The sequence below is a fragment of the Hemiscyllium ocellatum genome, chromosome 6 (genome assembly GCF_020745735.1).
Source record: "Hemiscyllium ocellatum isolate sHemOce1 chromosome 6, sHemOce1.pat.X.cur, whole genome shotgun sequence".
In the NCBI taxonomy this organism is placed as follows: Eukaryota; Metazoa; Chordata; class Chondrichthyes; order Orectolobiformes; family Hemiscylliidae; genus Hemiscyllium; species Hemiscyllium ocellatum.
Window position 1 is genome coordinate 123,281,697 of NC_083406.1, and position 17,945 is coordinate 123,299,641.

The following is a 17,945-nucleotide window of genomic DNA, read 5'->3' on the forward strand; positions in this document are numbered from 1 at the left end:
CCCCCCCCCCTCCCCCCTTTCTCGCTCTCTCTTTACCCCCCCCTTTCTCTCTCTACCCCCCTTTCTCTCTCCCTCCCTCTCTCTCCGCCCCCCCCTTTCTCTGTCTCTCTACCCCCCCCTTTCTCTCTCTCTCTACCCCCCCTTTCTCTCTCTCTCTCTCTCTCTCTCTCGCTCATATTTCTATGATATCTATCTAAATTAATTTCAGATGTTAAATAATTTATCTCTGTAACATGGTGACGGTTGAATGGAGTTTTCAGAAATTTGATCTCTTTCCACTGCTAGCTGAGCCCTTTTTCAAATGTCAGAGGTCAGAAAGGCTAGGGAGCAGTTGCTTTGGCTTGTTAACCTGCCTGAAGAATCATGCAATGGTGGAGATTAGGGACCAAATCTCATCCGGTCACCAGAAAGCCTGACCTGTGCACTTCAGTAGTTCAGATTGTGCTCCTGACCCGTGTGTAACATGTTTCTGACTTTTCACGCAATCAGATTCGCAGTGCAGTTTGTGAACTGTGAGCCCGGGTGGGAAGAGGACAGATATGGAAGAGGGCTATGACATGTCTGTCTTGCTTCTCGGTGACAGCACTGTAGCTTTGAATATTGTTTAAAGGCCCTCTAAAATTTCACCCTTCACCTACCATCAGCCACCATAAATTCTCCAACGGTACCCTATAAATACAACTTTATCCCATCTACCCTTCATAATTAAGCAACCAGTATGCACAATACTCCAATTCCATGCAATATGTATTAGATAAAATAATTGCATTCCTTCAGGCAAAAAACTTCTAATCATCAAATAAAAACCTCCATCAAATATAGTATTATTAAAACTGAGGAAAAATGCATTCTGCCACACGAAAATAAAAATTCTCAATCCTAATATCCTGTTGTCTTGTCTCAACAAATCAGATGCCCCAACAAAATCATGACGTCTTATTGCAATGTCTTAAAAGTGTCATTCCTTCTCTGTTGAACGGAGTATTTATTGAAACTCCAGCAACACTTAAAACTCAGCCAGTGTTTCATAAGGGTCACAGCCATCCAAATCATAGAATATTCTTTGAGAAGGGAAAAAAACAAACATACTAATTTATATTTCAAACCAGAATGGCAATGCAAACCACTAAAAAAGATCACAGCCCAAGCTGGTTAGGACATTTTCGAGTTATAGAAGCCTTACAGCATGGAAACAGACTCTTCGTCCAACCAGTCCATGTCGACCATGTTTCCAAACTAAACTAGTTCCACTTGCCTGTCTTGGGCCCATATCCCTCCAAACCTTTCCTATTCATGTACTTATTCTAATGTTTTTCAAACATTCTAACTGTACCCGCATCCACCACTTCATCTGGCAGTTCATTCCACACAGCAATCGCTCTTTCTAAAAAAAAAGTTCCCCCTCATGCCCTTTTTAAAACTTTCTCTTCTCACATTAAAAATATGCCCCCTAGTTTTGAACTCCCCTACCCTAGGGAAAAGACACTTGGTATTCACCCTATGTATGCCCTTCATAATTTTATAAACCTCCATAAGGTTACTCCTTAATCTACAGTGAAAAAATGTCCCAGTGTATACAGCCTATTTTTATAACGCAAACCTTCCAAACTTTGCAACATTCTGGTAAGCATTTCTGAAAACTCTCCAATTTAATAATATCCTTCCTATGGAGAGCGATGAGAACAGGACCCAGTACTCTAGAAGAGGCCTCACTAATGTCCTGTACAACCTCAACATGACATCCCAACTCTTATACTCAGAGATCTGAGCAATGTCGTGCTAAATGCCTTCTTGACCACTCTGTCTACATGTTATGCAAGCTTCAAAGAATTGTGTGTCTGAACCCCCGCGCACTACCCAAGGCCTTACCACTAATTGTAGAGGTCCTGCCCTCGTTTGTTTTACCAAAATGCAATCCATAGCGTTTATCTAAATTATCTAGCTGCCACTCCTCAGCCCATTGACCCAATTGATTAAGATATTTTTGTAATCTTAGATAATCTTCTTCATTGTCTAATTTACCCATGTCAATTTTGCTGTCATCCACAAACTTAGTAATCATGCCTCCTATATTCTCATCAAACTGTTTGTATAAATGACAAACAAAAGCGGACGCAGTACCAATTCCTGTGGAACATCGCTAGTCACAGGCCTCCAGTTAGAAAAGCTACCACCACTGTCTGTTTCCTATAACATTTTTTGTTGCGTTATGGTACTTTCTGCATTGAAAAAATATCATCATGCATGCAAACAATTACCCAATGCTAGTTAACATTAAATGTTGAAACGATGGATCATAATGATGATTCGCTGCATTAAAAAAAATCTGAATTACAAGACCATTCATAATTATGAAGTTTGAAGACATCAAAGCATTTTACAGTTCATTCTCAGAATATTCCTGTATCCTGTGCAGGCTTTTCATTTTCTTCATGGACTTTCACATTTGACTTACTTTAAACTAGGTTTTCAAGTCCCTACATCTCTAGTCAATAAGTGATGTACGCTAAGAAATCTGATTTTGGCCCTTGTTTTAAATGGTGACCTCAGTGGAACAGCATTAATAGGCACTTCTGACTCCTGAAAATGCAGTCAGAAATAGCACAGGCTCAGGAATGAAGAGGAAAAGCAGATTTCCTCCAGAAAAAACAAATTAGTGTGACCATTTGCACATTGAATCCTACTTCCATACCCAGATGAAAATTCAATCTTTGGCTTTTGGGCCCATCTACCCTTCACTATCTGCACCATGCAAAACAGTACTGTCAATAAAATTCTGACTCCACAGCCATCTGTAATTCCTGGCTTTGGTGGTTCCTGCTTATGGTTAACAGCAGTGGTTCCAACCAAGAGGCCTAAATGTCATCACTTTCCATTTTCTAAAAAACATCCTTCAGTTCCTCTTGTTGTCTTAACTTAGAGATCTTCTAATTCTTTCTACTGTCTGTCTTCAAACATTACATACATGGGACCTTTGTTGTGAATTTCTTAAATGGAACTTACTGTACTCAAAAGCTTTGGAAGTCCATGCATACCACATCCAATGAACTGTCTTTTACTAGTCTTTCTGTCACATATGCAGAGGTTATTGCTGAAAATAAAAGCTCATGAACATAGAACAGTACAGCACAGAACAGGCCCTTCAGCCCATGATGTTGTGCCGACCATTGATCTTAATGTGAGGTAAACCTAATGTACGAACCCTCAAATTTCTGTGACCATATACATTTCCAGTAGTCTCTTAAATATCCCCAATGATCTCGCTTCCACAACTGCTGCTGGCAACGCATTCCATGCTCTCTCAACTCTCTGCATAAAGAATCCGCCTCTAATCTCTCCTCTATACTTTCCGCCAAACAGCTTAAAACTATGACCCTTCGTGTTAACAATTTCTGCGCTGGGAAAAAGTCTCTGGCTATCAATTCTATCTATGCCTCTCGTTATCTTGTACACCTCAGTTAGGTTCCCTCTCTTGCTTTTCTCCAATGAAAAATGTCCGAGCTTAGTCAACCTCTCTTCGTAAGATAAGCCCTCCATTCCAGGCTTCATCCTGGTAAACCTCCTCTGAACCCTCTCCAAAACGTCCACATCTTTCCTATAATAGGGCGACCAGAACTGGACACAGAATTCCAAGTGCGGTCTAACCAAAGTTTTATAGAGCTACAACAAGATCTCTTGGCTCTTAAACTCAATCCCCCCTGTTAATGAAAGCCAAAACACCATATGCTTTCTTAACAACCCTGTCCACTTGGGTGGCAATTTTAAGGGATCTATGTACCTGCACACCAAGATTCCTCTGTTCCTCCACACTGCCAAGAATCCTGTCTTTAATCCTGTACTCAACTTTCAAGTTCGACCTTCCAGAATGCATCACCTCGCATTTATCCAGGTTGAACTCCATTGCCACCTCTCAGCCCATCTCTGCATCCTGTCAATGTCACGCTGCAGCCTACAACAGTCCTCTATACTGTCAACGACACCTCCAACCTTTGTGTCGTCTGCAAACTTGCTGACCCATCCTTCAATCCCCTCATCCAAGTCATCAATAAAAATTACGAAGAGTAGAGGCCCAAGAACAGAGCCCTGTGGAACACCACCCACCACTGACTTCCAGGCAGAATACTTTCCTTCCATTACCACTCGCTATCTTCTGTCAACCAGCCAATTCTGTATCCAGACAGCTAAATTTCCCTGTATCCCATTCCTCCTCACCTTCTGAACAAGCCTACCATGAGAACCTTATCAAATGCCTTGCTGAAGTCCAAATACGCCACATCCACCGCTCGACCCTCACCAACTTGTCTAGTAACATCCTCAGTGAATTAGGGGTAGTTGTTGTGTCACCATAGTCTTACCAGACTATAGAAGCTGTTCTGTTATTGGAGAGAAGCGACTGGTGGTGATTTAACCTGAGGGCCACCAGACCTCAGGCGAGGGAAGAGGTTGAGAAGGAGAGTCCTTCATGGTAACCTCAAACCAGTGATGGGAATTGAACCCACACTGTTGGTATCATACTGCTCTGCAAACCAACAATTCAGGGAGATAAAAACAATGCCTGCAGATGTTGAAAACCAGATTCTGGATTAGTGGTGCTGGAAGAGCACAGCAGGTCAGGCAGTAACTGAGGAGCAGCTGCTCGTTGGATGCTGCCTGACCTGCTGTGCTCTTCCAGCACCACTAATCCAGAAACCAACAACTCAGCCAACTGAGCTAAACCAATTCGCTAGGGGGTTAGTATCTTAGCATGAAAGAAGATTGGCGAGCTACAGGAAACAGATGGTATAGTCTTTGGCCAAAAGTAATGATTGAGGTCTGTAGAGATTTGTACTGGGATCTTAATTTGTCAATTTCAGTAAAATGACTTTGATAAAGGGGTGGAAAAAATGGTTATCAAATTTGCTGATGACACAAAGATAGGTAGGAAAATTCTGTGTTATTAAATAAGGTTGGCACCTTTTTTTTTGTTGCAGAGCTGTTGTCCTTTCTGCTCTACATAGATTATCTAACCAGCGTTGCTCCCTTGCGTAATTGTAACAAAGAAGTAACCATTATAACAGGTTGTGTTTGAATGCAGTTCTACAAATGCTGTGGTCCACAGTGCCTCTTGGTTGCCTAGTTTTGAGTTGCTAAATTTGTTCTGACTCTATCCCTTTTAACAAAGTAATACTGGGACACCACACAGTGGGAGAGTCCTCATATGAAAATGCTATTTGATATTTCTTTTTAAGTGATTCTGGTATGTTTCCTATCATTTGATTTTGAACTGACTGGTTTGTAGATTTCTGTATTTGTAGTCTCTCCTCTTTTGGATAAAGAAATAATTTTAGATGTCTGCCAGTTCTCTGATACTACATTTTTTTCTATTGATCATGTATGGATATTACAGCTGTCTCCTTTCCATTTGCAATTTGTCTAATCACAGAAAGTACTATTTTTACTTGTAGCACTTCAACTAGCAAGTACTGCCTTGCAGTTTATTAATGGGACAGAAGTGACTTGTTAATGAAAAACTTGTGAAAATTGTCCCGGAAGGACTGATACCTGAATTTGACATGCCATTCAAAATGGTGCTGCATGATGAACTTTTATGAGGACTGTGAATTTTGCAATTAAATGGTCAAAAGACTGTAACTTGTACCTGTGTTCCAAGAATAAATTCTGGGCAAAGAGTTGAGCACTTGTTATTCTTTCATAAGATGAGTATTTTTGTCGTTCCCTAATTGTCGTTTTGGAGGTGCCCTTTCTTAATTTACACTGATCTTCTAATCCATTCTACTGCCTGTCTTCCAACACTACATACATGTAGTTAGAGTCAAGAATGTGGTGCTGGAAAAGTACAGCAGGTCAGGCAGCATCTGAGGAGCAGGAGAATCGATGTTTTGGGCATAGGCCCTTCATCATGAATGCGGCTTGTGGGCCAAGGGGGTAGAGAGATAAATGGGAGGGAGGGAAGGCTTGCTGGTGGGAAGGCAAATGAGAGTGCGATTGGTAGATGGACATAGGCAGTAATGGTGATAGGTCGGAGAGGAGGGTGGACTGGATAGGTGGGAAGGAAGTGGACAGGTAGGACAGGTTATTAGGGCGGTGCTGAGTTGGAAGGTTGGATTTGGGATAAGGTGCATCTGTACAAGGCCTTGGTGAGACCACATCTGGAGTACAGTGGACAATTTTAATCACCTTATTTGCCTAAATAGCCAGAAATACCCACGTCCCATGAGCAACTTTAAGAAGATACTAACTCAGATCACGAAAACACTTGGTGAAAGTGGTAAATTTTGAGGAACGTCTGAAAGGAGGAAGCCAGTTAGAGAGACAGAGAGGTTTAAGGAGGAAAGACTAAAGCTTGGGGTCCAGTCAGCTGAAGGTACACTCCAGAAGCCCTGACTCTAATCGAGTAAAACAATGCAATAATTGCAGTATAAAAATAATCTGACCCCATTTCCTTGTAAGTTTGGTACTGTATACTCATAATGGTGATATACAGATTGTAATGTGAAGTTATATTTGAATCCTAGTTGGGTGCTTCTGTAGTTTATAAAAGCTGGAGCTTTAGATTTTTGACCCATGACCTTAAATATTGTTATGGGGTTTTGCTAGGGTGCTGCTGTAGTTTTCAAATTGTATGCAAAATTATAGGATAGCCCAGTTGGGCTTGTAGGTAATGCCCACTGATTACTTTTCAAAAGATGAATTATGTATGTTGGCGTCAGCAGGTACAGTGACTGGAATTACAGGTCTCAGATTTTTGGATAATTCATTTAGTTCACACTGAGACGATCTCCTGTGTCTGTGGGATTCATGGAGGGTTTAAAATTGGATTTCTCGTCTTGTCTGTCTCTCTCTCTTTCTCTTTCTCTGTCTCTCTTTCAGCCAGTCTGCAACGTATTTGCATGCCAAAGATGGTTGCACAACTTGATGTTGAACTCTTACTGTAAATAGGACCTAGCTGATGTGACCTTTCCCTGCTTTATTTTACTAGATTCTTGCAATCAAGCTGGCTGAGAGTGAAGCTGCTCGAATTGTGTTGGCCACAGACCCCGATGCAGACAGACTTGCTGTTGCAGAACAACAAGAAGAGTGAGTGTCAGTAATTGCATTTTACAAAATGGCCCCGACATTTATATTTGTCAAAAAAGTTCTGAATAAAACAGCTACTTTCTACAATTAGACATATGCAAATACATCTTTAATAATTAACAAATAACGATGAATCTGAAACAAACAAAATCAGAAATTCCTGAAGAAACTCAGCAGATTTGGCAGCATTTGTGGAGAGAAAACAGAGTTAACATTTTGAGTTTAGTGACCATCTTTCAGGACTGGAAGCAACTGGGCAAGGTTGGTATTTATGCTGACTGGAGTTTGGGGGAGGGGAGTGTGGGCGAGAGGAGTAAGCAGTTAGGTGGAGAGAGAGAGAGGAAAAAAAGAGTAGGCTGGTTGTTAACAGTAAACCAGGGAGGAAGAGGGGCTAGGTAGGTGATAGTGAGATCTATGAGTAGTTGAAAATAGGTTGGCTGTGCTGATACACAGGCCATTTCATAGGAGGACCTGTTGGGGGGAGGGGGGTGCGGAGGATGGTGTGGGTAGGTAATTGACAAGAAAGGAGACGTTCATGTTCTGAGATTATTAAACTCAGTGTTGAATCCTCAAGGCTATAGGGCCCTCAAGTGTGAGATGAGTTGTGTTTCTTCCAGCTTGTGTTGAGCTTCACTGGAGCACTGCAGCAGGTCTGAGACCGAGATGTTGGCATGGGTCTTTATTTAATATACTTCATTTGCTTTTAATTTGTAAGGATTCTCTAAAGAGAAAGGAGCTCGTCCTTTATTGGGATGGATCCTTGTTTTGAATTTTTAATTCTGAGTGCCGGTGGAAAATGCAAGTTTATTAATAAATCTGGAATGAAAAGTAATGGGGACTATGAAACCTGTCATTCAAAAAAAAATCTAGTTTTAGTTCGCTACTGATTTCTTCAAGGAATGAAATCTACAATCCTTGCCTGTTATGACCTGGCCTGACTCCAGACTCTGATGTGATTTAACTCCCTTATGAATTGGCCAATGAGCAACCAACTCAGTTGTAACAATGTTGAATAAAAGGCAAAACTCAATAGACCACCCAGCATCAACTTTGGTACCAGAAACACACAAATGACAATAGCAGGGAACATCACATTGACAGACTTTGGAACATTACAAAGTGTTAGAGTCATCACAGAAACAGACTCTTCAGTCTAACCAGACAATGGTGAGCATAATCCCAAACTAAACTAGCCCATATCCCTCCAAACATTTCTTATTCATGTATTTACCTAAATATCTTTTAAACATAACTGATCCGCATCCACCAGTTCCTCTGGAAGTCTATACTACCCATGAACAATTGTGTTAAAAATAAATTACCACTCTTTATTTAAAGCTTTCTCATGTCATCTTAAAAGTAGATCCCTTATCTTGAAATCCACCACCAACCACCTCCTCCACCCCCAACCCCCTCTTGGGGATGGGGGGAGCTTGCCATTAACCCTACTTTCCTCATGATTTTGTAAACCTCTGTAACGTCACCCCTCAATCACCTACACCACAGTGAAAAAGTCAAAGTGTGGTGCTGGGAAAGCACAGCCGGTTAGGCTGCATTTGAGGAGCAGGAGAGTCGACGTTTCGAGCATGAGGTCTTCATCAGGAATGAGGGGTGGCCCAAGGGGGCTGAGAGATAAATGGGAGAAGGGTGGGGCTGAGGCAAGGTAGCTGGTAATGCAATAAGTAAATGAAGGTGGGGGATGGTGATAGGTCACATTTAGAGGATGGAGTAGATATGTAGGAAGGAAGATGTACAGGTAGGGCAGTGCTGAGTTGGAGGGTTGGGACAAGGTGCGGGGAGGGAAAATGAGGAAACTGGTGAATCGACATTGATCTCATGTGTTGGAGGGTCCTAAGGTAGAAGATGAGGTGTTCTTCCTCTAGACGTTTGGTGGTGAAGGCGGCCCAGGACTTGCATGTCCTTGTTGGAATGGGAGGGGGAGTTGAAGTGTTCGGCCACAGGACCGTGGGGTTGCTTAGTGCATGTGTCTCAGACTGTACTCTGAAACGGTCGCAAGTGGCATCCTGTCTCCTTAATGTAGAGGAGACCACGTCAAGAGGACTGGATACAGGACATGGCGTGTGTGGAAACACATATAACACTGTCAAATGTGGAAGGATCCTTTGGGTCCTTGGACAGAAGTGAGGCTGGGGATCGACAGACCAGGTGATGGGTTAACCCCATGTTCACTACACCTTGAGTGAGGGGAGAGATCGAGAAGGCGAGTCCTTCATGGTAACCTCAGCGAGTGTTGGCTCCACTCTGCATTGCACGCCAGCTGTCCAGCCAGCTGAGCTAACCGATCCCAAACTGATTTGGGTAAAGGCAGGATCAGGCTCAATGGTTGCCACCACAGTTGGATCTCCAACTAATGAAAACTTTTGGGACTTGTTCAAATTGATTTTTTTGTATTTGTTTATGCAATATTGATTGCCCATCCCTAATTACCTAAAGGGCAGTGAAGATGCAACCATTGTTTGTTGTTTTGGAGTTACAAGTGAACTAAACGGCTTTGATGAATCAGATGAATATTTACAGCAATCAACATCGGGCACATGGTTATCATTAGGCTGGGTTTTTATCCCAGTTATTTTAATTGGATTCAAATTTCACAATCTGCCATGTAGGATTTGAACCAATGTCCCACGTCACCTTGCGACTGGATTATTAGTCCAGTGACATTTCCACTACACACCCATTTCCCCCTAAATAGCTGATCCAGTAAGATTGAAGCCACCTTTGCTCATGTACTAGGAGAGGAGGGATCACCCGCTTTCGGTCTGTGACCTTTCTCATCAAAACCTAACAACATTTTGTTGCATTTCTACACCCCACCCAAATTGTTTAAGTTTAGAATAATATGAAAACTTTGAAAAGTTTGAAATAGATTATTGTGTGAATTATTATTGCTCGTAATTATCTGATCACACCTTTTACATCATGAGCTGTGATTTGTGGGTTCCCTGAAGGCTCCATTAGTATCTTCAAACAGCCCACCATCCCTTTCTGAAAGGAAGTAAGGCTCATATCCTGAGACTCAAATCATTTACAGCATAACACTGTTTGTATGCATTATAAAACAAATGTCTGTGAAGCGTTTCTGTCAATTTCAGTTTTGGTTTTAGAAGTTGAATCATTGAACCTAATTGTACAGTTGATCACTGAGAAGAATTTTTAGCTCACCTAGTGAGCCATCAATAGCTGGATAGAAATTGGCTCGCTGAAAGAAGACAGGGGGTGGTGGTTGATGGGAAGTGTTCATCCTGGAGCTGCAAGGATCCATTTTGGGGCCACTGCCATTTGTAATTTTAATAAATGATCTGGATGTGGGCATAGGAGGATGGGTTAGTAAATTTTGGATGACACTAAGGTAGGCAGACTTGTGAATAGTGCTGAAGGATGTTGTGGGTTACAGAGGGACATAGATAAGATGCAGAGCTAGGCAGAGAAGTGGCAAATGGAGCGTTATGCGGAAAGGTGTGGGTAGTTTACTTCGGAAGAAATAACAGGAATGCAGAGTACTGGGCTAATGGTAAAATTCTTGGCGTGGGTCTTAATGAACAGAGAGATCTCAGTGTCCTGGTTGTTAAGAAGACATGTGGTGTATTGGCATTTATTGGTAGGGAGATTGATTTTTGGAGCCATGAGATCATGCTTCAGCTGTACGAGACATTGATTTGGCCGCACCTGGAGTATTACGTACATTTCTGGTCACTGCATTATAGGTAGGATGTGGAAGCTTTGGAAAGGATTCAGAGATTTACTAGGATGTTGCCTAGTATGGAAGGAAGGTCTTACGAGGAAAGGCTGAAGGAACTGAGGCTGTTTTCATTGGAGGGAAGAAGGTTGAGAGGTGACTTAATCGAGATGTGTGAGATAATCAGAAGGTTAGATAGGGTGTACAGTGAGAGCCTTTTTCTTCTGATGGTGAAGGCTATTAAAGGGACGTAGCTTTAAATTGAGGGGTGATAGATTTAGGGGTTAATTTCTTTACTCAGAGTAGGAGGGGATTGGAATGGCCTGCCTGCAACAGTAATAGACTCGCCGATGTTAAAGGCATTTAAATGGGCGTTGGACATATGGATAATAATGGAATGGTTTGTGTTTAGATGGACATCAGATTAATTTCACAGGTCGGCGCAACATTGAGGGCCGACGGGCCTGTATTGCGCTGTAACATTCTATGTTCTAGTGGCTTTATGACTGAAGGAGGGGTTCTGCCCTAATATTAAGCCACACCATTTAGCTCTTACTATGAGTTGGCTAATAAAGCTGGATGTTTTCTATGGCCTTGATGATTCAGGGTTAGGGGGCATTTTCTAAAAGCACTTGGACAAATGGCCATGGTTCCTCTCCATGTTATTTGTAGACGAGTTGAGTTGGAATACCCTCTGCAGTAAGATAACTTGTGCATCTCAGTTGACCACGTGAAGAGTACTAGAATACTATAAAACCTTATTGAAGCAAGAGTTGAGCCTTAAGACTTGGGGAAAAATGTTCAGTATGCATGTGGCACAATTCCTGACGTTAGGGAATGCATTACTTTCTTACACTGTTGCATAACATTGGGAATTTGTGCGTGGAATCTGAGCACCTAGGGGAAGCCCTAAATGAGTTTTTTGCTTTGGTTTTCACCAAGGAAAGGGACCTTGTTGTAAATGAGAACTTTGAGCAGCTGGGATACAGGCTTGAACTGATCCGGATTGATGAAGTTGATGTGCTGGAAATTTTGGAAACATTAAGATTGATCAGTCCCCAGGACCAGAGCAGATTTATCCCAGGTTGCTCCTGGAAACGAGAAAGGCGGTTGCTAAGATGCTGGTGAAGATCTTTGCTTCCTCACTTTCCACGAGGATACTAGGGAAATCCTTGGCAATTACGGACCAGTCAGTCTTACGTCTGTGGCCAGCAAGGTTTTGGAAAGAATTCTGAAGGATTGGATTTATGGCTGTTTGTTTGGAAAAGCATAGCGTGATTAAAGGCAGTCAGCATGGCTTTGTGTGGGGCAGGTCATGTCTCACAAATCTTATTGAGTTCTTTGAGGAGGTTTCGGGATAGGTCAACGAAGGTCATGCAGTGGATATGGTGTATATGGACTTCAAGTTATTTGATAAGGTTCCCCATGGTAGGCTCATTCATAATGTCAGGAGGTATGGAATACAGGGAAATTTGGCTAACTGGATTCAGAATTGGTTGGCTGACACAAGGTTGTAGATGGAAAGTATTCTGCCTGGAGGTCAGTGTTGAGTGGTGTCCAACAGGGCTCTGTTCTTGAGGCTCTGCTCTTTGTGGTTTTTAAAAATGACTTGGATGAGGAGGTTGAGGGTGGGGTTAGTAAATTTGCTGATGACACAAAGGTTGGAGGTGCCTTTGATAGTATCAAGGGCTATTGCAGACTGCAGCATGACATAGACAGGATGCAGAGCTGGGCTGAGAAATAGCAGGTGGAGTTCAACCTGGATAAATGCGAAGTGATGCATTTTGGAAGATCAAACTTGAATGCTGAATATAGGATTAGAGACAGGGTTCTTGACCATGTGGAGGAACAGAGGAATCTTGGTGTTCAAGTGCATAGATCCCTCAGTGTTGCCACCCAAGTGGATAGGGTTGTTAAGAAAGCATACGATATTTTGGCTTTCGTTAACAGGGGAATCGAGTTTAGGAGCTGTGAGGTTTTGCTACAGCTCTACAGGTCTCTGGTGAGACCACACTTGGAATATTGTGTCCAGTTCTAGTCACCCTACTATAGGAAAGATACAGAGGCTTTGGAGAGGGTGCAAAGAAGGTTTACCAGGATGCTACCTGGACTGGAGGGATTGTCTTATGAAGAGAGGTTGATTAAGCTCGGACTTATCTCCCTGAAGAGAAGGAGGAAGAGAGGTGACCTGATTGATATGTATAAGGTAATGAGAGGCATGGATAGAGTCAATAGCCAGATCCTTTGCCGCAGGGCAGGATTGACTGGCATGAGAGGTCATAGTTTTAAGATATTAGGAGAAAGGTATAGAGGAGACGTCAGAGGTAGGTTCTTTATGCAGAGTTGTGAATGTATGGAATGCATTGCCAGCGGTGGTGGTGGAAGCAGTCATTAGGGACATTTCAGCAACTGCTGGACGTGCACATGGATAGCAGTGAATTGAGGAGCACGTAGATTGGTTTATTTTATTTTACATTAGGATTAAACCTCAGCCTGTTCTGTTCTGTACTTTTCTATTTTCTATGTAAACATGGTGAATAATCATGAAGACAATGATAATACATACAATTCCTATAATGCGGGATCAGGCCATTTGGCTCATCAAGTCCATACTGACCCTCTGAACAGCATCCCATCCCATCCTTTCCTATCTAATCTGACTCCTACGCCATCCCTGAACCCTCATGGCCAATCCACCAAATCTGCACATCTTTGGGCTGTGGGAGAAAACAAGAGCACCCAGAGGAAACCCGGGAAAAAGTACAACCTGCACACAATGCTGGAATCAAATTGTGAGGCAACAGTACTAACCACTGAGCCACCATGCCACCCCATTAATCCTATTGTTCCATTCCAGCTTCTCAAAGGACACACTGATTCAAGTGGAAATATTGTCAAAAGCTATCTGACAGTATAGAGTCACAGAGTCATAGAGATGTACAGCATGGAAACTGACCCTTCGGTCCAACCTGTCCATGCCGACCAGATATCCCAACCCAATCTAATCCTACCTGCCAGCATCTGACCCATTTCCTTCCAAACCCTTCCTATTCATATGCCCAAATGCCTCTTAAATGTTGTAATTGTACCAGCCTCCACCACTTCCTCTGGCAACTCATTCCATACACATACCACCCTCTGTGTGAAAAAGTTGCCTCTTTAGGACTCTTTTATATCTTTTCCCTCTCACCCTAAACCTATGCCCTCTAGTTCTGGACTCCCCGACACCAGGAAAAGACTTTGTGTATTTACCCTATCCATGCCCCTCATAATTTTATAAACCTCTATAAGGTCACCCCTCAGCCTCTGATGCTCCAGGGAAAACAGCCCCAGCCTGTTCAGCCTCTCCCTATAGCTCAAATCCTCCAGCTCTGGCAATATCCTTGTAAATCTTTTCTGAACCCTTGCATGTTTCACAACATCTTTCCAATAGGAAGGAGACCAGAATTGCATGCAATATTCCAATAGTGGCCTAACCAATGTCCTGTACAGCCGCAACATGACCTCCCAACTCCGGTACTCAATACTCTGACCAATAAAGGAAAGCATACCAAACACCTTCTTCACTATCCTATCTACCTGTGACTCCACTTTCAAGGAGTTATGAACCTGCACTCCAAGGTCTCTTTGTTCAGCAACACTTCCTAGGACCTTATCATTCAGTGTATAAGTCCTGCTAAGATTTGCTTTCCCAAAATGCAGCACTTCGCATTTATCTGAATTAAACTCGATCTGCCACTTCTCAGCCCATTGGCCCATCTGGTCCAGATCCTGTTGTAATCTGAGGTAACCCTCTTCGCTGTCTGCTACACCTCTAATTTTGGTGTCATCTGCAAACTTACTAACTGTACCTCTTATGCTCGCATCCAAATCATTTATGTAAATGACAAAAATGTACAATGTAATTGGGGAGGTGATCTGGAAATAAAAGTGTCATGATGACCATGTGTCCATTGTTAATTGTCAGAAAAACCCATCTGGTTCTCTCATGCTCTTTATGGAAGGAAACTGCCGACCTCACGTAATCTGGCCTACATGTGATTCCAGACCCACAGCAATGTGGTTGACTCTTAACTGCCCTCTGGGCAATTAGACATGGTCAATAAATGCTGCCTAGCCAGCAATGTCCTCATCCCATGAATGAATAAATTTTGAAAACATTTTGTTTCCTGGGTTGTCTTTCAGTGAAAGTTGGAAGGTGTTTTCTGGAAATGAGCTTGGAGCTCTCCTTGGATGGTGGATGTTTAAATGTTGGAAAGACAGACATCCAGATCCGGCTGATGTGAAGGATGTGTATATGCTGGCAACCACAGTCTCATCTAAAATCCTCCAGGCAATCGCAATTCACGAAGGCTTTCACTTTGAGGTGAGGTACAATTTTACAGCAGCTCAGAAATATTGATATATTTAATAAGTAGGCTTCTTTTTAAAAAATGATATTTTCAAAAGATAATCTAGATTGTATTTGAGATGAAGTCTCTTTTACAGAGATGACTAACCATCCTCCTTCCCACTGCTCTTCAGTAACTTGTGTAGGAAAAATGCATGTTGAACAATGGGGATATGATTGTGAAATTATTAATCTTCCTCCTACAAATTTCTAATATCACCTGATACTTCACATCTATACCATTGTCCCTGCAAAAGTCACTAATTTCAGAACAGTGTGGTGAAGTACATTAAACACTGGCTGCAAATGGCTAATTGAGGGTCCAGATGTAACTAATTTATATTTCTAATTGTTAAACAAAACATAAGTAGACACAATTGTTTGGCATGGGATCTCAATTCATTGACATATAGTGTGGATTTTCCTCTCTAGACATGATGAGAAGGGCAAATAATTTGGCGAATTGGCCTTGGAAAGATATGCATCCTCTTCCTGGCACTTCAGTTAAGGTCTGGATGTCCCAACCAATGACTTTGTCATCCTGTGACATAATTTTTTTAAAATTCTATGATTGCTACACTTGTTAATCCTGATTTCAATAAATAAACCAGAATATGTTCACTTTACAAGCTGTTTACTCATACATTGGTTTTAAAGGTTGGAGTATTTTAGCACTGAGCAAGTGAAAAGGGTAAAAATTAACTCATGTCTGTTGTACTTTACATTCCAGTTTCACCACTTGGAGTAATATTTTGCTGTTAACTGTGATATTTGTTTTGTTTTAGGAAACCTTGCCAGGGTTTAAGTGGATTGGAAATCGAATTGATGCACTCTTGCAAAATGGAAAAGAAGTGCTTTTTGCCTTTGAAGAATCCATTGGTAAGCAACATTCCTGCAGCTTCTCTCTGTTCTGGTAAAGCCATGTTTTTGAGAGAAGACTTGTCTGTGAGTGCTGTAGATTTGCTGTCATTACATACAAGTGAATTACAACACTTAGATTCAGTTCAGTAGTTCTGCTAAAGTAATTAATCATGTGAATCAAGAGTCGTTATAAACATCAGCTGAATTTCAGGATCATATCTTGGTTGTGAAATCACTGCTGACCATTAAAAATGTATCTGAATTATAAGATCTATTTTTAAAAAGTTTTATATCTCAGCCCATCTCCTCCCTAAAGAGCATTAGTAAACCATAATATAGGGGATAAAATTCATAAGGACATACAGAGGACCTGAGGGTGGGTGGGTGTGGCTGTATTATATATTACATACAAGTCATTTAAAGGTGGTAGAACAGATTGTGAAAATGATTAATAATCATGCAACACTCTAGAGTTTATTTAATAGGGGTATAGAATACAAGAGCAAGAAGATTATTAAGACGGGAAATGTTGGAGGAACTTAGCAGATCTGACAGCATGAATGGAGAGAGAGACAAAACAGAGTTGATATTTAAGTTCAGTATGACTTTTAAGAACTTTCTTCTGTCAGAACTGCTGAATTTCTCCACCATTTTGTGTTTTTAGTTTGTTTTTGCATCTACAATATTTTTAATTTAGGAAGGAAGTTATTATAAATTGTAGCTGAAAATGTGTTGCTAGAAAAGCGCAGCAGGTCAGGCAGCATCCAAGGAGCAGGAGAATCGACGTTTCGGGCATGAGCCCTTCTTCAGGAATCCATGAGCCCTGAAGAAGGGCTCATGCCCGAAACGTCGATTCTCCTGTTCCTTGGATGCTGCCTGACCTGCTGTGCTTTTCCAGCAACACATTTTCAGCTCTGATCTCCAGCATCTGCAGTCCTCACTTTCTCCTGTTATAAATTGTACAAAACGTTGGCTCACCCTCAACTAGAATATTGTATCCAATTCTGAGCACTTCGGAAAGATGAGAAAGCATTAGAGAAAGTGCATAAGGTTCATGAGAGTGGTTCCAGGGATGTGGTTCCAGTTACAAACAATGGCAAAGTAAAGATTCAGTTGTGATTTGATAGTGCTATCATGAGAGGACTTGACAGAAGGGGTAGAAGGATGAGAGGACAAAGAAGCAATGGGACACAAGGAAAAACAAGTGTTTAGGGTTTGGAATGTGCTGCGTGAGACTGTAATGGAGGCCGGCTCAGTCAAAGCTATCTAAAAAGGAAAAAGTGCAGCGATTATGTGGAGAAGATGGAGCAAGAATATTTAATGCAACACTAATTCAAGGAGTCAGTGCAGATGCTGAATGGCCCAGTTCTATGACTCTGTGATTCTGTGATTTAATTGAATTATTAATGGAAATCCAACAACTTGATTACCATTTCATGATTTTATTTCTAGCTTTTAAAAACTAAATTAAAGTTCAAATTCTCAAACATTGGGAGAATTGAACTTGTAATCTGTATTATTAATATTTGGGCTTTTTTGTATGGCTTAACATTGTTCAGTATTTGCTTTTTGCATTTGCTTTTTCTCCACCTAGAATCATAGAATGGTTACATGACAGAAGACCAGTTCCACTGATGGGAACAGTGCCTCCCTATGTACTCTGTCCAGATCCCTAATGATTTAAACAGTTCTATTTAATCTCACAACTTTATCTCCTCCAAGATAAAATGTCCCAACTTATCCAATATATACTCTTACAACTGATTTTTCTCATCCTGGAACCATTCTTCTGAAACTTTTTTGCACACTCTGTAATGCCATCTCATCCTAATGTCTGGCACCCAGAATTGGATGGAGTTGTCCAGTTGAGGTTGTGCCAGTTTTTTTTATATAGGTTTAATGTAACTTGCTTCCTTTTAT

The 17,945-nt window shown here is 41.6% G+C and overlaps 1 protein-coding gene across 1 annotated transcript in view; it reads left to right on the forward strand.

Moving 5' to 3' along the window:
- pgm2l1 (phosphoglucomutase 2-like 1) overlaps nt 1–17,945 on the forward strand; it is a 118,473-nt gene that overhangs the window by 83,424 nt on the left and 17,104 nt on the right. The window contains exons 8-10 of the mRNA XM_060826931.1: nt 6,980–7,077; nt 14,960–15,140; nt 15,950–16,043. Of these exons, the coding sequence (XP_060682914.1) occupies nt 6,980–7,077; nt 14,960–15,140; nt 15,950–16,043 (373 nt within the window). The remainder of the gene's footprint in view (nt 1–6,979; nt 7,078–14,959; nt 15,141–15,949; nt 16,044–17,945) is intronic.